The 25,203-nt window shown below is 46.0% G+C and overlaps 2 protein-coding genes across 2 annotated transcripts in view; one reads left to right on the top strand and one right to left on the bottom strand.

Annotated features, from left to right (window-relative positions):
• Positions 1–14,575, top strand: part of LOC308310576 (leucine-rich repeat and transmembrane domain-containing protein 2-like) — a gene marked incomplete at its 3' end in the record, with an annotated part of 32,096 nt that extends 17,521 nt beyond the window's left edge. Inside the window, exons 3-8 of the mRNA XM_080756962.1 lie at positions 4,054–4,304; positions 6,338–6,463; positions 9,075–9,163; positions 9,847–10,004; positions 11,870–12,505; positions 14,454–14,575. Of these exons, the coding sequence (XP_080613088.1) occupies positions 4,054–4,304; positions 6,338–6,463; positions 9,075–9,163; positions 9,847–10,004; positions 11,870–12,505; positions 14,454–14,575 (1,382 nt within the window). The remainder of the gene's footprint in view (positions 1–4,053; positions 4,305–6,337; positions 6,464–9,074; positions 9,164–9,846; positions 10,005–11,869; positions 12,506–14,453) is intronic.
• LOC308310998 (voltage-dependent calcium channel subunit alpha-2/delta-4-like) overlaps positions 1–25,203 on the bottom strand; it is a gene marked incomplete at its 5' end in the record, with an annotated part of 106,893 nt that overhangs the window by 48,254 nt on the left and 33,436 nt on the right. The window lies entirely within an intron of this gene.

Below are 25,203 nucleotides of genomic sequence, written 5' to 3'. Positions count from 1 at the left end.
GCAGACGTGATGTCACACGCCGCACCGCCGCGGCCCTCTCCAGATGGCACTGTACCGTCCGTTAAGTATGGAGGCCGGGGGCCATCTTGGAACGACCGTCCGTCACGTTCTCTCATAACCCAATTAGACCCGATGTCCAAATTTTAAAAAATTGTCTCCTATAATCATGACAGTGATCTACTGTACAAGCTCGAGTGCCGCGCTACGTAGATTGTAGATTAACGCACACACACACGCACACACACACACACACACACGCGCACGGCCACCCACACACAAACACACACACACACACATGCACGGCCACACGCACACAGAAACACACTCCACCACCACCAGAGTGAACGCCATCAGCAGCATGAGGGAGAGAGAGAGAGCTGGCTCAATGTTGTTATATAGAGTTATAAAGCACGTTGATTTAAAGCATGCTATATAGCAAATAACGGCACACGCAGCAGCAAGGCCGGGCCCTCGTACAGCCTGTAGCCTCGGTTTGCACCAGGGTGTGTGTGCAGCGTGATCAATCAGGCGCAGCTGAAACTGTTTCACTGTATTGTTAATTGGCAATAACCCTCAGTGTAACACTCTAGTGTGCCATACGGTGGAATAACAACGATCAATCTGCGGACGGACAGCGACCTTTATACTGTAACACGGCCGTTTTCCTCCTCGGTGGGTTGATAGAACAGTGATCTGGAATTGATCGAAGCTGATCTTTTATAGCTATTCAACATGTTTAACCCATCAGAGTCACGGAACAATTCAGACTGGAACCCAGGCTACATTTTTGCTGCAGCCTATATGTAATATAGTACTAGTAGTGGCGTGTTGCTGACACGCCCATCCCCAGGTATGGGCTAATAGACTTGTATTGATCCTGACTACATTGTACATTTTTTGCCTGAATTGATTGCCTGAAGAAGGTCAGTAGTAAAGCCCGCAGCGATACATATCTGAGTGTTTCGGAGGAGCCTCCGTTTATTTAACAGATCTGAGTGTTTCGGAGGAGCCTCCGTTTATTTAACAGATCTGAGTGTTTCGGAGGAGCCTCCGTTTATTTAACAGATCTGAGTGTTTCGGAGGAGCCTCCGTTTATTTAACAGATCTGAGTGTTTCGGAGGAGCCTCCGTTTATTCAACAGATCTGAGTGTTTCGGAGGAGCCTCCGTTTATTTAACAGATCTGAGTGTTTCGGAGGAGCCTCCGTTTATTTAACAGATCTGAGTGTTTCGGAGGAGCCTCCGTTTATTTAACAGATCTGAGTGTTTCGGAGGAGCCTCCGTTTATTTAACAGATCTGAGTGTTTCGGAGGAGCCTCCGTTTATTCAACAGATCTGAGTGTTTCGGAGGAGCCTCCGTTTATTTAACAGATCTGAGTGTTTCGGAGGAGCCTCCGTTTATTCAACAGATCTGAGTGTTTCGGAGGAGCCTCCGTTTATTTAACAGATCTGAGTGTTTCGGAGGAGCCTCCGTTTATTTAACAGATCTGAGTGTTTCGGAGGAGCCTCCGTTTATTTAACAGATCTGAGTGTTTCGGAGGAGCCTCCGTTTATTTAACAGATCTGAGTGTTTCGGAGGAGCCTCCGTTTATTTAACAGATCTGAGTGTTTCGGAGGAGCCTCCGTTTATTTAACAGATCTGAGTGTTTCGGAGGAGCCTCCGTTTATTTAACAGATCCGAGTGTTTCGGAGGAGCCTCCGTTTATTTAACAGATCTGAGTGTTTCGGAGGAGCCTCCGTTTATTTAACAGATCTGAGTGTTTCGGAGGAGCCTCCGTTTATTTATTTTTCCATCGATCCTGTGATGTAAATCCAGAGGCGCCGCCGCGGCAAATTATACAGCAGTCATAAAAAAAGAAACACAAGAACAGATAATAAAAAACACAACAGATAAAATGAATTAGTCAGCCGGATTTAGAGATGCAACGATAAAGGAGAGCCAAAAAGGCCAAAAGCATAAAAAAGGGAGGAAAAACGTCATAGCATGATGAGCTCATTTGGTCTGGGTCAGAAATTCAGCCTGGCATTCGGTCGATTTTTCTTTTTTTACTCAGCCTATTTCCTCGTGTCGTGGAAGGAGGAGGTTTTCCATGATGGAAGGAGGAGGTTTTCTATGATGGAAGCTGACGGGGTCAGCTCCCTGAGGTCAGCTGACAAGGTCAGCTCCCTCAGGTCAGCTGACGAGCTACTGCTTAATGACCCCAAAACCAAATGCGAGGGAGGTGACCGGGCCTTTGCAGCTCTGCTGTGTGTGTGTGTGTGTGTGTGTGTGTGTGTGTGCGTGTGTGTGCGCGCGCATGCATGTTTTTGTTCACCTGATCCACCAACTCATATTACTGAACTGACCATCACTATGCATCCCACAATGCATTGCGATTACACCCTAGGCCTAACGGGCACGCACACACACACACACACACACACACACACACACACACACACACACACACGCACACGCACGAATAAACTCATGCATTAGAAGGACAATATCAGTCACCAGAATAAAGGACGGGATTTGTTTACATCCAAAGTTGTTACCGTGACAACCGCGTGTCTCCACGGCCCACTGAGGCCTGTAAGCCGACACCCAGAGGCCTCTGGGTCAGTGGTGGAATAAGTATATCTATTCCTTAAAACAGGATCAGTGCCGGACATTCACGGCCCTCTTTTAGGCTAGACTGCTATAGCTGTTCAACGGTAACTTTATACGTACTTAAATACGTATAAAGTTACCGTTGAACAGCCAGTGCACCGACCGCTGAGTCGCTTCCACTTTAAAACGGTGTAATCGCTTAATGTTGTAGTGTTGAAAAGTGCCGATCACAACAACAACAGACCGGACGGGGCAGCCGCGCGCTAGCTGCTAGGCAGATTTCCCATTGTAAACAAAACAACAGGGACTCAATTTCCCAGAACCCTTTGCACGCCGGAGCGACGGACCTTTTTGCGATGACGTCATCAAAACGCGTCTCATATCCCATTCTGTCCGGTGGATTAAACAATGAAAACATAACTCGGGGCAACTCGCGATTCGCAGGGAAAGTGTTAAGTGAAAGTGTCAATACTGCAATGTAGAACTACTCTGTTATTAGTAAGATGTACTTGAGCAAAAGAAGAAAATAGCAGATCTACAACCTCGCAATGCGTTGCAGACTACAATAATAAGTAGACGCAAAAGTATTGGAAATTGGACATACTCAATGTATGTACTCATGTACAAATACCTACAAATTGTACTCAAGCACGGCACCTAAGTAAATGTACTTAGTTACTTTCCACCACTGCCTGTAAGCCGATACGATGCGGGGCCTCTGGGTTGCCATGGAGACCTGCCGCCGAGTCGTGAAAGGGAGTATAGGCCTCCATTCCATCCATGTGATAGACACACCCGTATACACTGAGAACCATGAAACCATATCTCTCTGTCTGTGTGTGTGTGTGTGTGTGTGTGTGTGTGTGTGTGTGTGTGTGTGTGTGTGTGTGTGTGTGTGTGCGACTGTGTGTGTGTGTGTGTGGAGAGAGAGAGCTAAAGCAGGGAGGATTTGCAGGTAAAAATGTTAAACAAACACAACAACCACCTTATTCATGACAGTGTCTACTGAATAGAGGAATACTACTCACTGCTTCTGACTACAATAACACTGAATGTTTACCGCACGCGCACGCACGCATATACAGTACGCACGCACGGCACACACTTTTAGTACGGCATTGTTGACAACTGCAGACAGACAAACAGACAAACAGATGTCTGACATACTGTAACAGAAAGTTACGGGGAGATTTCACCGAGTTTCATCATCGAACTGCCAGAGCAGGAAATACTGTCTGTGGCGGCGGCGTGCGTGCGCGCGCGAGAGAGAGAGAGAGAGAGAGAAAGAGAGAGAGAGAGAGAGATTAAAGCCTAAGCAAAATGCAGAACGCATGGAAATGATGAAATGAATATAATCCAGAGGGAAAATAATTAAATACGAGAGAAAAAACGCACGCACACACGCACAGCTTCCAGCTTGTTGCACAGCGATACATCTCTAACATGTATATATATTTCTCAGTCCTCAGGGTCCTCTGCTACCTCCTGGCGGCGGCGTGCCTCAGCGTGTCCCCGGCGTCCTGCTGTCCCGTCCCCTGCCGGTGTCCACCATCGGCGGGGGACGGCAGGACGGTGGTGGACTGTGGAGGCCACGGCCTGGCCTCACTGCCTCCGCTGCACCTCCTGCCCCCGGGGAGCCAGGCCCTGATGCTGCCCAACAACAGGCTGTCCTCCCTGGGAGACAGCGCCTTCAGCAACCTCTCCTCCCTGGAGGTATGTATATATATTAACCTCTTAAACCGGGGAGTCAGGCCCTGATGCTGCCCAACAACAGGCTGTCCTCCCTGGGAGACGGAGCCTTCAGCAACCTCTCCTCCCTGGAGGTATGTACATATATACCGTATATATATTAACCTCTTAAACCGGGGAGTCAGGCCCTGATGCTGCCCAACAACAGGCTGTCCTCCCTGGGAGACAGCGCCTTCAGCAACTTAATAAAAACGAATCTATGATGACTAAAACTAAGTATACTAAATATACTGACAATTTCGTCAACAAATAAACTATAGAAATAACTAGACTAACATGTTAGGGAGGGACTAGTGGACAAGAGATCCAGTTTTATGCTAGGTTGCATGCTGAAAATAGCAGATCTACAATCTCACAACGCGTCGACGCGTTGTGAGATTGTAGATCATCAAGGCCCAGCTGTCAAAACACTAAATCGTATGACATTTAGTCGACTAAAACTGGACTAACACTAGAACAATCCAGGTGACTAAAATGTGACTAAAACTAAGTGAAAACTATTCAAGAGACTATTATGACTAAAACTAAATGTGCTGCCAAAAACAACACTGCATGGCCCTCTCTCTGGAGTCGGGACCCAACGTGGTGCATTCACTCCAGTGGTGGAGAGGAACGCACTCAAATGTTTCACCTATAAGTAAAAGTATTAATACCGTAATGAAGAAATACTCCTGTTACACTTCATCTGTTCTCCGTTCTCTCGTACTATCTCTGATTGTTTCTGTCCATCTCTCCATCTCTCCCTGAGTCCGTTTGATTTACTGTCCTTCCACTCCAAATCAATTTAGCCCATTCTGACCTGAGATCAGATTCATACGAGGTTTCCACTGGACACACACTGGGTCTGATTAACCCATTCTGACCCGAGATCAGATTCTAAAAAATGTCAGTCGTTCTTCGATTTTTCAAAAGTAGCAGACCTACAAGCTCGTAGCGCGCCACTCGGTGGCGCGCTATGAGCTTGTAGATCTGCTATTTTTCAATAGATAAAGCATAACACGATGCCAACACCAAAACGGGTTCCCGTTCAGAATGGGTTAGAATGGGGCAGATTTATCCTGGCTCAGTTCCTCTCATTGATCTTGTCTCCTCCGATGAGATAATTCTAAAAAACCACCACGACCGTAAAATAGCCGATATCTTATCATGATCACACAAATTGTCGCATATTATTGAGCCGAGCCGAGCCAAAGCCCTCGAGGCGACCTCATGGTTCTGAAGGACGGGTCGGTCCGGTCGCGGTACAATGGACACGCCGAGGAATGACAGCGCGCGTCGATCTAAATGCCGTCGATGTGGTGGCCCGGTTCAGCAGCGCTGATGATGGACAGCGACAGGGACATTGTGTGCTCTGTGACCCGGCAGGTCCATTTGTCGTTCTTATACACGGTGATAAATTCCCCTCAGAGTCAAAGCCAGACTGTGTGTGTGTGTGTAGTTAACCCATTACACTGTGGGTTGAGTCGTGACGGGTGCGAGGTGTAAGGATTGATTTTGTACAACACTCTGTCATTGATGTCTGTGCAGAATAGATGCAAATCGGCACACAGACTATAAGAAAGGAGAAGCAACACGAGAATGATTCCAGAATATAATGAGATTAGGTTAGATGGATATTTTCACTATACAGTATATTTCACTTTCAAACTTTTTTTGAAAGTCCGGGGGATCGAACCCCGACCTCCCAGTCCCAGGGAGGACACTCTAACCACAAGGCCACTGAGCTGGTTGATGCATAGACCAAAGTAATCTAGTAAGAGAGTGGCGACACTAGCGTTGACTCCCATTGTAACAATGGAATGCGGAAGTGCTCATTCTATCTCAATGGGATAGTTCCAGCCATAGGAGCAATGTGTGGAACTATAGCCCATAGGCGATATCAAAGCGTGTCGCTACTCTCCTACTCTACACTCTGGCATAGACAATAGAGTATAACTATCATGGACAGATGTATGTTTGATGTGTGTTTATTTATGTATCCGTTTCTGCACTTTTAGGTATTGGATCTGTCCAATAACTACCTTGACAACCTCCCGGCGGGCTTATTCAGGGATCTGTCCAACTTGACCAAACTGACGCTGAAGAACAACTCACTGACGGCCCTGGACAAGGACCTGTTTCAGGTAACAACTAAAGTATAAAATGATGGTTAAAGTAGTTAAAATCTTAAACGGCGGCACGCTTTCCAGGTTAATCAATATTACACAAGAAACTGTGCTATATTTTTTGATTATACCATTTTAGCACTCACAGACAGACAGTCTGGCACGATATCTCTTATCAGTATTCTACACTATAATGACTCATAATGAGTTATAGTAAAACATGTTTACTGTGTTGGAGGCCCTACTGGGGTTCCAGTTAGGACGAGGTGCTCACACATAATGGCACCGCTATAAAAAATAAATAAATACATATTTTAGAAACAGAAAGTAGCTCCCGTTAAATGGAATTTCTCATTTGCAAAAGTGGCAACGCCTCCGGGCCAAGCAAACTTTGTGACTGGAAATCTGAGGCTGGAAGCCTATGCGTGCTTGGCAGGAAACATTACCACTTTTACAAATTACAAAAATCCCTTTGACAAGAGCCATGTGTACTGTAGTGTGCAGATGTTGGAGCATACATTAAAACGGGTATCGTTGAAAAACAAAGAAAAATGTCCCTCACACTGTCAGACACTTGCCAAAATGTTGCTCTTAAGAGCAACATTTTGGCAAGTGTATTTTTCAAAGATATCCCTTTGAATGAATATGGTACCAAAACAGAGGTTAGCTTTGCCAAAGGAAGTAACATTTTATCTAGATTTGTTTCATTTAAATAATATAGATTGTAATAACAATAGTGATGCATGTACAACACACTGATTATAGGAGTTTGTTCTTATCTACTAAATACAGATCAAGTGACAGGTGCGCAAGATATGCCTAAACATGGACTGGACATTTCAGCCAGCCAGGCTGAGTGATAATGCAGTGCAAAGGCACATCATATGCCCATGAGATAACTGTGTGGGCATGTGTATTGTGTACTGTATGTGGATGTGTGTGTGTGTGTGTGTGTGTGTGTGTGTGTGTGTGTGTGTGTGTGTGTGTGCCCAGATTATCATAGTGATCCCTGTCCTTGGCGCAAATAGACATTGTTGGGCAATGGGTTCTGTTGTGAATGATGTCACATAATGATAACAGGAACAGGGGAAGAGTGAGAGGGGGAGGGGGGAGGAGGGGGGAGAAAGACCCTTTGATGTCAGTGAAAATCGACCTTGTTAGGTATTGATATTGTTTGTTCGACTCATATCAGTCCTCAGTTTGTTGGGCAGATTAGTTCCCCTGCCACGTTTCTTTTGGAAACATGTGCTTCATCTACTTTAACCATTTAGACCTGAGATCAGATTAAAAAAAATGTCTTCTACATCCTGACAGTTTTCTGAAAAAGCTGTTTCTATGTCAGTCGCATTCATCCCATGCTCGTTTCCCTTCTTTGTTATGGTCTGAGAGCCGGAACTTAACAAAACCATTATATCCCAGTATACTGTCTATTCCTAAGTTATCTGACAGAAATGATGCATAACAGCTTGCGAGCTATAGTTTAGGCAGATACACCCGAGAGAGCCTCACACGCGCGCTCGCACATCACGCCACTATGTGGCGGTGATGATGTAATGATATGTGACGACGTGTCACTCATCCGTGACGTGTCAAGCAGCTGACCAATGTGGTCGGTCTATATTTACGATCACCGTCCTCATCATTCACTGTTGATCCGTCTGCTGTCAGAGCCACTTGTAGGGATGGTATGTGAGCCTGACCTCTGTGCTGACCTCCCAGCACCACCACTAGACAGACTCTGCTGTCAGAGCCACTTGTAGGGCTGGTATGTGAGCCTGACCTGTGTTCTCACTCCTAGCAGTAGCACCACCACCAAATGCACCATTTACCACCACTATAGACAGACTCTGCTGTTTGTAGGGAGGTATGTGAGCCTGACCTATGTTCTCACTCCTAGCACCACCACTAGACAGACTCTGCTGTTTGTAGGGATGGTATGTGAGCCTGACCTCTGTGCTGACCTCCCAGCAGCACCACTAGACAGACTCTGCTGTTTGTAGGGAGGTATGTGAGCCTGACCTGTGTCCTCCCTCCCAGCACCTCCACTAGACTAGACTCTGCTGGTATTTATATCCCCCCCTGCTCTTAAATGGTTGTCTTCTGTGGCTCAGGGGTAGTAGAGTGACCGGATGGAAACCGCAAGGTTGCCATGCAGTTCGAACCCTGTGGGCTCCCCCCAGAGTTAGTGTCGAAGTGTCCTTGAGCAAGACTCTGAACCCCTAATTGCTCCCGATGTGCTGGTTGGTGCCTTGCATGGTTTCCCCCGGCATCGGTGTATGAATGTGTGTGTGAATGGGTGAATGTAATAATGCACAATCTATGTAAAGCGCCAAGGGTATATGCATGACATCATCTTCATACCCGGAAGCTATGCGGGAAAACCTATACTAAGTGGCAAAACAATACTTTCAGCCCATACTGTATGTACAGTACGTCCAAACAGAAAAGTCCTATCCTCTTACATTACGTTACATTATAGGGAGCCGGTCATCAAATTATTATTGGCTTGTGAATGTGACAAAAAACTAAAGTCTCCATGGGGTGAATAATCGATAGGGGATTAAAAAAATAGTTATTTGGGTTAATTTTTAACTATCCATTTTTAACTATCTGTGTAATGTCTCTCCAGGGATTGGGAGGCTTACAGGTCCTGGATCTGTCTCTGAACGGACTGTCTTCCATCCCTCTGGGCCTCCTGGACGAGCTGCACGGCCTCAGGTAAACGGATCACAGTACAGCGTGTTGTTTCTGTTTTAGTCTCTTCAATAGTTTTCATTTAGTTTGGAGTCACATTTTAGTCACCTGGAATGTTTTAGTGTTAGTCTATTTTGGCGGGCCTTGATGCCGTCGTGATGACTGTTTTTTTTTTCCCACTTTCTAAAAATAGCCGATCTACAAGCCCACAACGCGTCACGCTGCGAGCTTGTAAAGCTTGTAGAGAGCTTGTAAATTGTCTATTTTCAGCATGCAACTAATTGTAAAATGACTTATACTGGATCTCCTGTCCAGTGTCCACTACTAGTCCCTTCCTAACATCTTAGTCTAGTTTTTATTTGTTGATGAAATTGTCAATATATTTAGTCTTAGTTTTAGTCATCATAGCTTAGTTTTTAATTAGTTTCCATTTAGTTTTCGTCAGTGTTAAAATGTAGTCGACGAAAATGTAGCCTATAACAAACAAAAAAAGATACAGATGCTGTCCCGGTTTTAATGTGGGTTAATTAGCATGAAAGGCTTGACGCCCGAAACGCGACTTTAGATTGCAGGCAATTCTTCATCTTATAATATTGTGAAATACGAGTGATTTTCTTTTTTTTAAATGGAATAAGTTACACAACATATGACTTTTAAGTGTATACGTGACAATGACGAGTGTCCTGTTGTTGGGGGACACTCTCCAGATGGCTGTCCCTGGCAGGGAACCGGCTCCACGGGTTGGAGCGGGCGGCGTTCGAGCCTCTGGCCCAGCTACAGCACCTGGAGCTGGGCCACAACCCCTGGGAATGTGACTGCAACCTCCGCGACTTCAAACACTGGATGGAGTGGCTCATCTACAGAGGTTAGTACGTACGGTACGCACGTGTGTGTCTGTGTGTGTGTCAAGGCAGTCAAGCATCTAAATCAGGGGTTCTCAAACTCTCTGTTACCGCGGACAGTTTTAGGACCGACTGACAGTTCATGGAATTTTCGCGGACAAGCGTCGCTGGAGGGTGCGGGGGGGGGGGGGGGTGCGTCGCGGTCGCGCATCGTCATACCAGAACACGGAAGACAGTTGACTGGCCTCGAGTAGCCGATACCCGCTGCTATATTAGGGATGCACCAATATGGAAATTCTTGGCCGATATATACCGAAGTTTAACAAATTAACTGCTCGTGACAGAACAACATTCCGTCAATTAGAATCCAACCGGTAACTGCTATTGGCAACAACATCACGTCAGATAAGAAGTACGATAAGAAGTCTCGATCGGAACGTTGGCGCTTTCTAGAGCAAGGATGGAATGCGCTGCAGTGCACTTAACCAATTCTGACCTGAGATCAGATTCATACGAGGTTTCCACTGGACACACACTGGTCTGATTAACCCCATTCTGACCTGAGATCAGATTCTAAAAATGTCAGTCGTTCTTCGATTTTTCAAAAATAGCAGACCTACAAGCTCGTAGCGCGCCACTCGGTGGCGCGCTATGAGCTTGTAGATCTGCTATTTTTCAATAGCTAAAGCATAACATGATGCCGACACCAAAATGGGTGCCCGGTCAGAATGGGTTAAAATGCAGAGATACAACATTTCTGCCCTTCGGTGACAACATTCCATCGTGTTCAATATTCCACTGTCATTATCATATGGAGTCTGGAGACAGAGGCCTCGTCATCTCTGCGGTTCAATGCAGCGAGACCGCAGACTGTCAACCAGAGTCTCTCTCATATGACAGTAAATGGTCCTGCGGTTAGACAGGATGTCCTGTATAATATAACTGAAGCCATGGATTTGATCCCTGCGCGAAAACTAATTATGTCCGTCAATAAACAACTGTCACGGTAGTGTGCAAACACTCAAGCTGCTCCACTCATGTAAGCACACATGTGGAGGAGAGGAGAGGAGAGGAGAGGAGAGGAGAGGAGAGGAGAGGAGAGGAGAGGAGAGGAGAGGAGAGGAGAGGAGAGGAGAGGAGATTTTCTTCTTGTCTCTCCGTTCTGTTCTTTTTTTCTTTAATCTTTTGCTCTTATTGTGCACGCACGCACGCACGCACGCACGCGCACACGCACGCACGCACGCGCACACGCACGCACGCACGCGCACACGCACGCACGCACGCACGCACGCGCACACACTCCCCTCTAGGAATTAGCGACTCTCTCTCTGTATCTCTCCTTATCGCTCTCTTTCATTCACAGACAAGAATCACACACACACACACACACACACACACACGCCTCAGCTAAACCGTTTTATAATTGATGGGATGACTTGTTTAGCTACCGCTCTGCTCTGTGTGTGTGTGTGTGTGTGTGTGTGTGTGTGTGTGTGTGTGTGACTCATCCTAGTAGCTCAAGCACTGTTAATTTCCTGGTGCTTTGCAGGAATAAGACTTTGAATAAATGACATTCTGTCTCTCCTTAATCTCCCTGCATATTGGTGGTGGTATGTGTGTGCGTGCGTGCGTGCGTGCCTCACACGCACACACACACACACACGCACACTCACACGCACACACACACGCACACACGCACACACATACGCACACGCCCACACACTAAAACAGCTCTATTTCTGGCGCAGAGATGTGTTATAGGAAACAAGAGCCTACTATAAGCACGAAGCCAACTCGGGTCCAGTTTGATAAGTCTACGACTCAGAGGGTTTGTGAGGTTAAAACAACACTTCAACCCTCTCTCTCTCTCTCTCTCTCTGTGTGTCAGGGGGCGAGATAGACGGCGTCCACTGCACGCTGCCCAAGGACCTGCGGGGGCGGGACATCCGGGGCGTTCCCGTGGAGATGTTCAACTACTGCCTCCAGCTGGACGACGAGAACGGCGTCCCCGCGGGGGCCGGGGGGCGGGGCCCCGCCGCGGGCGGGGAGGGGACGCCTCCCTGCGGTGGCGGCAGGGCGCCGCAGGACCCCGCCGCGGGGCCCACGGCGGTGGCAGCGGCGGCGGCTGACCCCGCCCCCGCCATGAGCGAGGTGGCGGTCGGAGTTGGAATGCGCGGAGGGGGAGGGGGAGGGGAGGTGGGGGCGGCCGACTGCGTGCGGCAGCGCTACAAGCCCGTGAGCGTGCGGCGCGCCATCGGCACGGTGGTGATCGCGGGCGTGGTGTGCGGCGTGGTGTGCATCATGATGGTGGCGGCCGCGGCCTACGGCTGCATCTACGCCTCGCTGATGGCCAAGTACCAGCGGGAGCTGAAGAAGAGGCAGCCGCTGATGGGCGGGGCCGACGGGACGGACGACGGGGCGGGCGGGGGGGGGAGGGGCCGACGACCGGGAGGACAGACAGATCTCCTCTGTGGCCTAAGAGGAGGAGGAGGAGGAAGAGGAGGAGGACAGACAGATCTCCTCTGTGGCCTAAGAGGAGGAGGAGGAGGAGGAGGAGGAGGAGGAGGAGGACAGACAGATCTCCTCGGTGGCCTAAGAGGAGGAAGAGGAGGAGGAGGAGGAGGAGGACAGACAGATCTCCTCTGTGGCCTAGAAGAGGGAGGAGGAGGAGGAGGAGGAGGAGGAGGAGGAGGACAGACAGATCTCCTCTGTGGCCTAAGAGGAGGAGGAGGAGGAGGAGGAGGAGGACAGACAGATCTCCTCTGTGGCCTAAGAGGAGGAGGAGGAGGAGGAGGATAGATCTCCAAAGCAGTGGTTCTCAAACCTAATGTCATGTCAAGGGGGTGCGCACGCTTTTCCGACACACCGAAGATCCGAAGCGGGGGGACATGCGATGCGATGCGATAAAGCGATGGTCCGACATGCGCTGCTCCCGTGCTTGCGGTTATGGTTAGGTTAGGATTGAGGTTTCGGATCAATAGTATGTCGGAACTAAAGCCTGCACCCATGTCAAGGACCCCCCCCCCCAAATCGTACATTTATTAGGCGAGGCCGCGGACCCCCGCCAGTGACCGAGATAAGAGAGTCACTGTACGGCTCTAGCAGCGATTCCGAAACAACGTTCATTTCCACCAGTTTCATAATGCATTAGGCTACGGACAGACCCCCGTTTAATGGCATTCCTATCTCTGGGACCCCCATTTATATTGTAACACATCACTGTTAATTTAACTCTGAGAGTGTATACAAATAGAACCAAATGGACCCGTTACGGTCCATACACTCTCTGAGTTAAAGACACATAAGGGTCCATTTGGTTCTCTAATTTAGCTAGGGACCCCCTGGAACTCCCTCAAGTGCCCTTAGGGGCATTTTGAGAGAGAGAGAGAGAGAGAGAGACATTGGCCAGCGTCCTGTTACTGTATACCATCAGTGATTCTGCCTATATTGAGATATTATTTCTTATATACTTTTCTCTCCTTTAAGCATTGTGGTTTTAATGCTTTGTTTCTTTTCTATATTCCCGTCCTCACCTCTTCCACTCTGCTCCCCCGCCTGGTTCTCATTCACGTCATCCTTTCCTCCATCTCTCTTTCTGACATAATATTACACGCCCACTCTATCCTGTCTCTCTCTGAGTGTTTCTATACTGCAGTATCTACTTAGGCATCTCTCTCTCTCTCTCTCTCCCCCCCCCCCCCCTCCCTCTCTCTCTCTCTCCACCCACCACTGCTGTATTGCAGAGATCTGGACAGACCGACAGACAGACAGGTTCAAACAGCCGTTCAAATCAGAATCAACTGCACGCCACACGGCATATAATCCAGAGGGTTTTATTTAAACAGCGAGCGTGTTCCATATCCCGTGACCCGTCATAGGGTCCACTTTATTCCATGGTGTTTGACCCGTCAGGGTCCACTTTGCGTCACGTTTGTTTTCCGTATAATACGCACTCAGAGGATCTTATAACTGTGGCATCTCGAAGTTCATTCGCGATCACGGTCAAGGTCAGTGCTGGAAACTATAGAGGTCAAATTCACACAAGAACAGTATTATTAGGTATTATTATGACTCTGATATCTATATCAGTCTGGTTGTAAAGCAGGTTCTTAATTTTTTTTTAAATATTATGTCTTGTTTATTAAGCTCATTGTTGTTAATGCAGGGTGAGCGTTGTTACACTACTGTACTGTATGGCACTATTATCACCTTATTAATCTACATTGATGTGATGATGTCATTGGGAGGAGGGGTCCTACTGTATGTGTTGTAATGTTCAGACACCCATACAGCATTTTGTTTATTCCTGTTTATTTTACGTTACGTTTTTTTTGTTAACAAATTAATAATAATAACGCAACACATTTCGGGCTGCTGGTTTCGGGCTTACCACAGCAGCTTTTTCTCCCACTCAGTCTATCCGAGGCCACTAGGGGGCGCTCTCCACCCCAGCCCGGTAACACTCCCCCTAGCCTCTCCACCCCAGCCCGGTAACACTCCCATAGCCTCTCCACCCCAGCCCGGTAACACTCCCATAGCCTCTCCACCCCAGCCCGGTAACACTCCCCCTAGCCTCTCCACCCCAGCCCGGTAACACTCCCCCTAGCCTCTCCACCCCAGCCCGGTAACACTCCCCCTAGCCTCTCCACCCCAGCCCGGTAACACTCCCCCTAGCCTCTCCACCCCAGCCCGGTAACACTCCCCCTAGCCTCTCCACCCCAGCCCCGGTAACACTCCCCCTAGCCTCTCCACCCCAGCCCGGTAACACTCCCCCTAGCCTCTCCACCCCAGCCCGGTAACACTCCCCCTAGCCTCTCCACCCCAGCCCGGTAACACTCCCCCTAGCCTCTCCACCCCAGCCCGGTAACACTCCCCCTAGCCTCTCCACCCCAGCCCCGGTAACACTCCCCCTAGCCTCTCCACCCCAGCCCGGTAACACTCCCCATAGCCTCTCCACCCCAGCCCGGTAACACTCCCCCTAGCCTCTCCACCCCAGCCCGGTAACACTCCCCCTAGCCTCTCCACCCCAGCCCGGTAACACTCCCCCTAGCCTCTCCACCCCAGCCCGGTAACACTCCCCCTAGCCTCTCCACCCCAGCCCGGTAAGGTAACACTCCCCCTAGCCTCTCCACCCCAGCCCGGTAACACTCCCCCTAGCCTCTGCACCCCAGCCCGGTAACACTCCCCCTAGCCTCTCCACCCCAGCCCGGTAACACTCCCCCTAGCCTCTCCACCCCAGCCCGGTAAGGTAACACTCCCCCTAGCCTCTCCACCCCAGCCCGGTAACACTCCCCCTAGCCTCTCCACCCCAGCCCGGTAACACTCCCCCTAGCCTCTCCACCCCAGCCCGGTAACACTCCCCCTAGCCTCTCCACCCCAGCCCGGTAACACTCCCCCTAGCCATATTTCCTCTTTGTCAAAGAGAACACCTGGGATTTGTAAACCGTACACGTTTTTTTTTTTTCTTTCCTTATCTTTTGTTTAAATTGAACAATACACACAGTGAACAATAACGTCTTAGTCTTCTTCAGCCTGAAGCGCCACATTTCTTCCTACTTTTCTTGGGGACGTTTACTGATTAGACCCAACACAGCAGCGTCGGGATTCGGTTTGACAAACTGACCCCGAAGACAGATGTTTGTGAATAATGTTATGGGGACACTGATAACAAGTAGAAAGTCTTCCCTTACTCAGAGCAGGTCTCGGTACTTCTCTGAGACAACAGAGGCCAACCAGGATGTTATCATATGATGGATAGTGGACACAGACAGACTCTCTACATGGAGAGGAGATTCATTCACCATTCATGACCTGAACAATGAACTGACTGCAAGATTAAACGAGTGAACCTGCGAATTGTACATGATTGAATTCAGCATTGTTCCTCAGGGAACATCCCTCGTTTCGCTACCCAGATCCATATAGACATGAGAAATGACCGCCGCCGCGCCCACTTCTGGCAGCACCATCTTGGATCGATCGTCACTGATCTCATTTGGACCAGGCAGACTCTCTGGTCTCATGTGGACCAGGCAGACTCTCTGATCTCATGCGGACCAGGCAGACTCTCTGGTCTCATGTGGACCAGGCAGACTCTCTGGTCTCATGTGGACCAGGCAGACTCTCTGATCTCATGCGGACCAGGCAGACTCTCTGGTCTCATGTGGACCAGGCAGACTCTCTGGTCTCATGTGGACCAGGCAGACTCTCTGATCTCATGTGGACCAGGCAGACTCTCTGGTCTTATGTGGACCAGGCATCTATACTACTATGTCAATGAAAACTAAACAGGAACAGACGAGATTAGAAGCTAGAGATCCATGGTCCACCTCGGGATGTTTTAAAAAAACAACAACAAAACTACAGGTGTTTTCAAGTTGGTCGTATGCAATTAAGACCTACTGTACAGACATGGAGTATAGCTGTACACTTAATGCTTTAAACCAATACAGAATGTCTGGTCATCAATAAAACCAGAATTGAATTGAAAGGTGAAATAAAAATGTGAAAGGAAACATGGTTCAAAAACGAGGACTACAAAAGCCTACCCTGATGATGGCCTACCCTGGACTACAAACTCCAGAATCCTGCACTTTATTTATCCGCCCCCCCAAACATTATCTTCTTATCCAAAATGGCTGCCACGCCTAGAGGACTTTTAAAAGAATGAGTGAATCAAAAGGACAGACGCTGCTATTTCCTTTTCCTCTCTCTATCCTTTCCCCCTGTTTCAGAGACCCCCGCCCCCACACTCCATCCATCTGTATTGTGGCTCTTTGTGTTTTGTTTGTGCTAAAGTTACAGAAACATCACTTTGACATTTAAATAGAAACTGGGAGTCTCTGGTCTGTGGGTGTTGTGGTTAATCTGCTGTCCTTAATGTTGTCTTTATCGAGACAAACCCGAGAGGAACCAATACATCATCAAAGGGCAAAGAATTGTTGTTTTCTGAAAATCTATTTTTAGTACATTTCTACGTTAATAATTTTGTGTGAATATATATATATATATATATATATATATTGCAACCGTCACTCTCCAAAACGTTCACAGGGTCAGTTGTGTTGCCTGTCACTCATTTAACAATAAGGAATCTTTTTGATATTTGATTGCTTTAGCTAATTTCTGCTTTTTACTATAGACAGTACAGCTGAGAGCGAAAAGGTTATAGGGGACGCAACGCAACGACCTGTTATGGACTTGAACCCAGGGGGGGCATCGATCGTTACCTATACTGTATGCTGTACAGTAGGTTGTGTCCCCAGAGAACTGGTCCGTCTGGGAATTGGAAGGTCGCCGGTTCGACCCTCAGCTTGCACATGCAGTCCACGTGTCGAAGTGTCCGTCAGCGAGACATTTAACCCATAACTGCTCCCCGTGTGCAGGTGTTAAGGTGTTAATAGTGTCCATCCATCCACTGCTCCTAATAGTTAGGATCTTAGAGTATATGTTAATAGAGACGGCACCTGGAGGATGGACATAGTGGCCGAATATGGTATTGCAGCGCTGGGCCCAAACACATGAACGCGCTGGTCCGTTGACTATAACCATTGCACACGTTCATGATGACACGTGAACGTTGTTTCAGTGCAATGATAGTCAACGGCACAGCGCGTTCATGTGTTTTGGGCCCAATCCATCCCCAGAATGCACTCTGTTCCTACCCAGAAGGAGGAGTGAAATCACCTCGTGCGCTTTTGAGCAACCGGATGGGAGGAGAACTCGGGTGCCGTCTCAATTAATATATACTCTAAGGTTAGGATGGGTTAAATGTAGAGATTTAATTCTAGGTATGTGCAACAAGTGTATACTTGTTAAATACCCCAACAGCAAATGAATTAATGGGGACACAATTCCTCGAACGTATAACGGCAAACTGACTGAGCTACCTGCAGGTCACTCAGGCAAATCCAATGGGCATATTAAAGAGAAAACCTACCATGTATGTACCGTTTTGTTATGTGACAGTTTGTCTCCAAACACATCTTTCAGAACTACGCCGATGATGGACTTTTTGTTTGTGTATATCGTCTTCCTAAGAGTACGTTTTAACTTGTCAATGGGACCTTACTGTCTATGGGACCCTACTGGACTCTACTGTCTATGGGACCCTACTGGCAACTACTGGCGATAGGCGATAGCAGCTGGCGAACAGGCCATGGTCGAAAAGTGGGCGGAGGAACGTCAGCCGAAAAGATAAAAATAATTCATCCTTTGGGGCGACGTCGCCCGGCGATAGTGGGCGATTGGGCGATACGATAGCCAATAAAATTCAAGTGACGCTTGCCGTTGGTCTCTAAGGTCTCCCGCTGTTAAAACGTACTGTATAAGAATCTCTCCCTGTCTTTTTTCTTTTTTAATTATTGGTTAATCAGACGTTCATAGTGTGTTTTCCGTTCTATTATCCGAGTATGGTACAGATAAATATCATTATCTTGGTGTCTAATGTGGTGTGTGAACCTGAACCCCACGTTTCCCCAATTTACAAAATATTGTTTTTTCTCCCCCATGTATTGATTCATAATAATGCCTGTCTTCCATTTTGGTCTATGCCTTCTATTTATTGATTGCTATATTTTTTGTTTGGACTCTGTTAAATGTTTGTCGTTTTTGTTTCTTTGTGGTTGGGTTGGTTTTATTTTTTTGCCAGAGCCACGCAGAGGAAGAGTTTGGCTGGGTTGCTGTGCTTTCGTCTAGAACCTTCTGGTGTTCCAAACAAAGCAGGTTCTAAAGTTTAGAACTGCACACAGAAGGTTCTAGTGTTCAGAACCATCTAGTATTCACAATGCACACATTTCAGTGTTCTGCATATTAAGTTAACCCATTTCGACCTGATACCAGATTCTACAAATTCTTCTTCTAAATCATGATAGTTTTCAGAAAAACGTATGTTTCTATATTAGTTGTTCTCAAACATCACATTGACTGCTGTTAAAATATGGACCTGACATGTCCATCATTCAAACTGAAACCAAAACATTTCTTCACTATCAGCATCAGTGTTTTCACACAACTATAATTTATGGTATCACATACACATATTATACTGTATATATTATACCTCATGCTGTAATTACAGAATTTCGGGCAGGGCAGGAGATACATTCCTATACCAGTATTCCATTTTTACTCATTTTAGCTATCTGGCAGTTTGTGAGCTCTGGATTAGCATTATATTTACTGTACATCAACACAATAATTATAGTTTTAAGATCCGATCGAGACAAGGTCAATAAATCAAGTGGTCTAGACTAGATGTTCAAAAGTGATCTTTTTCTATCTAGCTATCTATATCTATCTGACATACAGTAGTTGGCAACAGCTACTGTAGCAACATAATATGTTAAGTCAACATGCTTATGAAAGGCAGCAACCAAACTGTTTCTACGAATGGCTCTGGGTACATTGTCATCTCATTCTGTTATCGTACTGTTGGTAGCTAAGTATCTTAGCTAGCCGAGTCCTGTTCCTAATAGACTGTGTGGAAAGAACAATAAACTATAGTTTGGTAATGAAAACTACAGCTCTCTAATAATGATGACTGGGAAAAAAACAAACATTTTAAGACTGCATTATCCATAAAACAACAAGCTGCGTTTGTTGTTGTGTTGTCGATGAGGCTGGATGATATTATGGTATTTTAGTGACGGATTTGGTATGAATTAAATTAAAAAAGCGTCATGCTCTGCATCTGAAGATTAGTAGACTGACACTAATGAAGTCCCTGACATGAGTCAGGTTCATAATGTGCAGAGCAGAGGGTTTAGAGCCCAGACAGATGTAGTCTGAACCCGCTGGACCCCATGTAACACCATTTCTAAAGGGAATATATCACTTTAAACCACTTCAACCTGGGGAATGATTCTACAAATGTCTTCTAAAAATCCTGACAGTTTTCTGAAAAACCCTATGTTTCTATGTCATTCTCAAACATTTTCATGTCAAGGACCCCCAAGATTATATGTAATTGGCCGCCGACCCCCGTCTGAAAATATGTTGTTCCAGGGACTTTGGCTCTGAAAGAATATATATTCATAGATTTGCGCCACATCTTCACGATTTAAAAAAAATAGAAGACCTATACAAGCTCGTAGTGTGGCACTCGGTGCCGCGCTATGACCTTGTAGATCTGCTATTTTTCAATGGCTAATGTATAACAATGCTTAAAACACAAAAAGGGGTTCCCGCCCCAAAATGGGTTAATAGAAGGGGGCTTTACTCCATATATGGACCAGGCTGTATGAACATATACAGTACTTTTATAGGTGTCACGGCCGGTGTGTGATTCCATGGCAAAGGCGGTCTCTAGTTTGGAACTATAGTTTTAGTTTGAAGGAGAGAGGTCAAACAGAACGATGTTGACATGCTGGCCAGTGTCCAGGGCAGGATAGATTAGTCATGAAAGACATGCACTCTGTGAACTGACCCCGGCCGTGGTAAATCTATTATTATAGAAGGTGCAGAGTAATGCGAGGCCATAGTTGTCCGAAACTATTACGACACGTACTGAATAAAACTAACAGAACCAGGTCTCCTGTGCCAAGCTTGGCAGGGATCCCTACAGAGGGTTATCAGAGGGGGGAAGATTAATACAATGAAAGACAGTGAAGATGTTTAATCCCATTAGTGTTCCCTCCGATGGATTTATTACCCACATCACGACCTGTGTCCTCTGCCGTCGTGCACAACAACTTTTTGTTTTGTTTGAATATAATATTGATTATCTATAAACTGATCAAATAGGGGCGGCCATGGCAGCAGTTCTAGTGCCCCCTACTGCCTTTCTGTATGGTGGCAGGTTTGGAAAAAAATAAAATAAACATGAAACCAAGTGCATGCAACCAAAAACTGCCATGTCGACCATAAGATCTTATGATATATAGGAGACTAAAACTAGGCTAAAACTAAATATATTTATTCAAAAGACTATGACTAAACTATATCAGGATTTGCTGTCAAAATGAACATTGCTGATATTATTATTATTATTGCTGTCAATATAGGTTTTACTATTGCTGTATTACCTGCATTATTTTCAGCATGCAACCAAGTGTAAAATGACTTATACTGGACTGGATCTCTTCTCCACTATAGTCCTTTCCTAATATTTTAGTCTGGTTTTTATTTGTTGATGAAATTTTTAATATTATTTAGTCTTAGCTTAGTTTTCATTTGGTTTCCACGTAGTTTTCGGCAGTGAAAAAAGGTAGTCGACGAACAGTTTTTGTCATAGTATTAGTCGACAAAATCAACACTGCTTCCAGAAGTTCTAGTGAAGGGTGGATTTTCGCTGGAATGCGGAAGTGCTCATTCTATCTCAATGGGATAGTTCCAGCCATAGGAGCAATGTTTGGAACTATAGCCCACAGGCACCCGCTTTGTCTCAATGGGATAGTTCCAATGTTTGGAACTATAGCCCATAGGCACCCGCTTTGTCTCAATGGGATAGTTCCAATGTTTGGAACTATAGCCCATAGTACCCCGCTTTGTCTCAATGGGATAGTTCCAATGTTTGGAACTATAGCCCATAGTACCCCGCTTTGTCTCAATGGGATAGTTCCAATGTTTGGAACTATAGCCCACAGGCACCCGCTTTGTCTCAATGGGATAGTTCCAATGTTTGGAACTATAGCCCATAGGCACCCGCTTTGTCTCAATGGGATAGTTCCAATGTTTGGAACTATAGCCCACAGGGACCCGCTTTGTCTCAATGGGATAGTTCCAATGTTTGGAACTATATAGCCCAGGGCTGCCCAAAAGGTAGATCGTGATCTACCAGTAGATCGCACAGGCTGTGCAGGTAGACCACATGACATGCAGCCTAAAATATATAATTTAAATAAAAACAAAAACTATTTTTGTCATCTCCCACTTGAATTAAAGTGACTTCACTTGATTGAATTGATTAATAGACAAAAAAAAGGAAGCTCAAATCCAAAATGCAATACTTTGTTTTCAACAAAGTATTGCGGCCTTTTTTTTTTACATTTTTATTTACATTTCCCATTCCAAGTGTGTTTGTCTAATATGTAACTATTTTCAGCAATGGGATAATAGGCCTATATATTTTTTTTGGTGGGTAGATCTGGTTGAGCTGGTCATTTTGAAAGTAGATCTCAAGTCTAAAAAGTGTGGGCACCCCTGATATAGCCCATAGGCACCCGCTTTGCGGCGAGATCAAAGCGTGTCGCTAGTCTTATTTAGTGATGTATTTGTAGCGTGCACTACTATATTTAATGAGACCTTACTTACATTCAACGCTACCCGAGGAAGAACACTAGTTTAATTAAGCCATTAAGACCTGATAGGCCGATTCTACAAAATGCCTTCTAAATCAGTAGGGAGTTTTACAAAAAAAAATTACTTTCAAGATCATTATTTTTTTATAGACCAAAAATGCTGTGTTACTGGCTTTCTTAAGTGCTGAGGTCTACATGTGCACAACTTGAACAGCACACATTTTGCTGCATTCAAGATAAGTGACTATACTTTGATATATTTTGTCATTATTTGAGGATTTACATAATACGGGGAAGTTGCTCTTGCTCGTGGTCAGCAAGGGCAATATAGCTAGGCTGATTAGTCAGCAGCAGTTTATTATATTCCTCAAATGTATCTCTCTCTCCCTCTCCCTCTCTCTGTATCTCCCTCTCTCTCCCTCTCCCTCCCTCTGTCTCTCTCTGTCTCTCTGTCTCTCCCTCTCTCTGTCTCTGTCTCTCTCTGTCTCTGTCTCTCTCTGTCTCTCTCTGTCTCTCCCTCTCTCTGTCTCTCCCTCTCCTTCTCCCTCTCCCTCTCCCTCTCTCTGTCACTCCCTCTCTCTGTCTCTGTCTCTCTGTCTCTCTCCCTCTGTCTCTGTCTCTCTCTCCCTCTGTCTCTCTCTCCCTCTGTCTCTCCCTCTCTCTGTCTCTGTCTCTCTGTTACACCGGGGCTCCACCGGGCGCGTTGGCGTCACGTCTCCGTCACCGTCAGGGAATGTTCCCTTTTTAATCAATGAAGCGTGGCTCCACTGCCCGCGTTGCGTTGCGTTTTGTTGCGTTGCGTTGCGTTGCGTGACTGCATTAAAATTGCCCCGGTTCGTTTTTTGACGCACGCGACGGAGACGCAACGGGCCCGGTGGAGCCCCGGTGTTACTCTCCGACTTGTAGCCAGCCTTCTGGACCAGAAACCCTTTCGGTGTTTTAAATAAGCATTTTGTTATACTTTAGCTATTGAAAAAAATCGTGAAAATGCAGCACAAATCTTTGAATATATATTCTTTCACAAGACTTGTTTTTTTATTTCGACCTAAAGGCCTAAATGGGTTAAGCAAACATGACCTCAGGGTTGCCGAGAGAAACAGAGACACCTGGTGGAGAACTATGCTACTACAATCATATCTAGATGCAGTCCAAGAGAGTTACCAAATTAATACAATTCAAAAGTTGCGGGGGAAAGAAAAAACACACATAATACTAGAGGAGAGAGAGGATATCTGCACACTGCTTTGAAAGGTTACCAAAATAATCATTTGAACTGAGGACCCCGAATCCTGACAAGCAGTGTTGATCTTGTCGACTAAAACTAAGATGAAAAATGTTCGTCGACTACCTTTTTTCACTGAGGAAAACTAAATGGAAACTGAATGAAAACTAAGCCATGATGACTAAAATACGTAAAGACTAAATATACTCGACAACAAATAAAAACTAGACTAAAATGTCAGGAAGGGACTAGTGGATAGGAGATCCATTTAGATCATTTTACACTTGGTTGCATGCTGAAAATAGACGATCTACAAGCTCACAATGTGTCGCGCTGCGACGCGTTGTGGGCATGTAGATCGGCTATTTTCAGCAAGTGTAAAATCTGCCATTATGACGGCATCAAGGCCCGCCAAAATACATTTTAGTCGACTAAAACTAGACTAAAACTAAAACTAAAACTAGACTAAAACCAGGAAAATGTGACTAAAACTAAATGGAAACTATTCAAGAGACTACGACTAAAACTAAAATAGAAATTTGCTGCCAAAATCAACACTGGAACTGAGGACCCCAAATCCTGACAAGCACTTGGAATTGTAGGAAAAAATATACTTAAAATTGCTTATGTTTGCCTCTTGCTTATATAATATTTGACAATTTGATATTAAAACTATAGCCTATGCCTAAGTCACTAAGTTGTAACTTTAGAAATCCCCAGAAGCAAAGATTTGACTTAAAAATGCTCTGAAAGAATATTCAAAGATTTGCAACACATTTTCACGAAAATAGCAGATCTACAAGTTTGTTACCCTGTACACACTTTTTGTTTACTGTTGGAAAACAAGCAACAATGCTGCACATTAAGCTAATCACTGGGGAGTGAGGATCGCCGCCCCCATCACAGACTGTAATGTTGCACACATTAAAATGTACTCTCGTCAAATTATTCCTTACAATGAATGCTAATAATACTATAACTGCTACTAATATAATGTGTGCCCACGGAGACCTAGGACTAGTAAAGCACCCTAAAGTACATGACAGGCCAGCCACCAGCAGAGCTCAGGCCAGATTATCAGATTAACAGTAGAGAGAACAATTAAGAGAAAAGTACCCGAGCATTAAGTTGCATATATATATGCCACCGGATGATTGTTTTGTTTGGGGAACTGTTTTGCACGCATGCTCTCACAGAGACACAGGGTGAGGAATGCCAGAGGCAGGTAAACTGGCTCTTGACTCGGTGTGCGTGTGCGTGCGCATGTGTGTGTGCGTGCGTGCATGTGTGTGTGCGTGCGTGCATGTGCGTGTGCGTGTTATTGCAGTCACTGAATATTTAATCTCATCTTGTGTTCAGGAAGCGAGAGAGAGAGAGAGAGAGAGAGAGAGAGCTTTTTGCACCATGAAAAGGAACATCAAGTTTTAACTCCCAAACCATTTCTCTTAATGGTTGTTTGTTCTGGCGTCCACTTTGCAAAAAAAACATTCTACGCATTCCAACAGAAAACACCAAACAGTGCATGCACGCAGAGCAGAATCTAGGATGACAATACAGAGCATTTACATTTCAGAATGGCCTGCCCTAAAGTGACCCATACAGTGGGCTGGATGTGAGCAGTAGATATAAGAAAACAGCCTTCTCAAAGGGAGGCTAGTGCGGGGAAGTCTGGTGACGTGAGTTCAACATTCAAGACAACATAAACCGAACATGAAGTTATTGAGAAGTATTAACATATGGAGCAAGGGATGGTATAGGAAG

Source organism: Protomyctophum bolini, assembly GCF_963924005.1.
Source record: "Protomyctophum bolini genome assembly, chromosome: 23".
Taxonomy (NCBI): Eukaryota; Metazoa; Chordata; class Actinopteri; order Myctophiformes; family Myctophidae; genus Protomyctophum; species Protomyctophum bolini.
The sequence above is the reverse complement of the archived record's forward strand: the minus strand, read 5'-3'. Positions and strand labels throughout refer to the sequence as shown.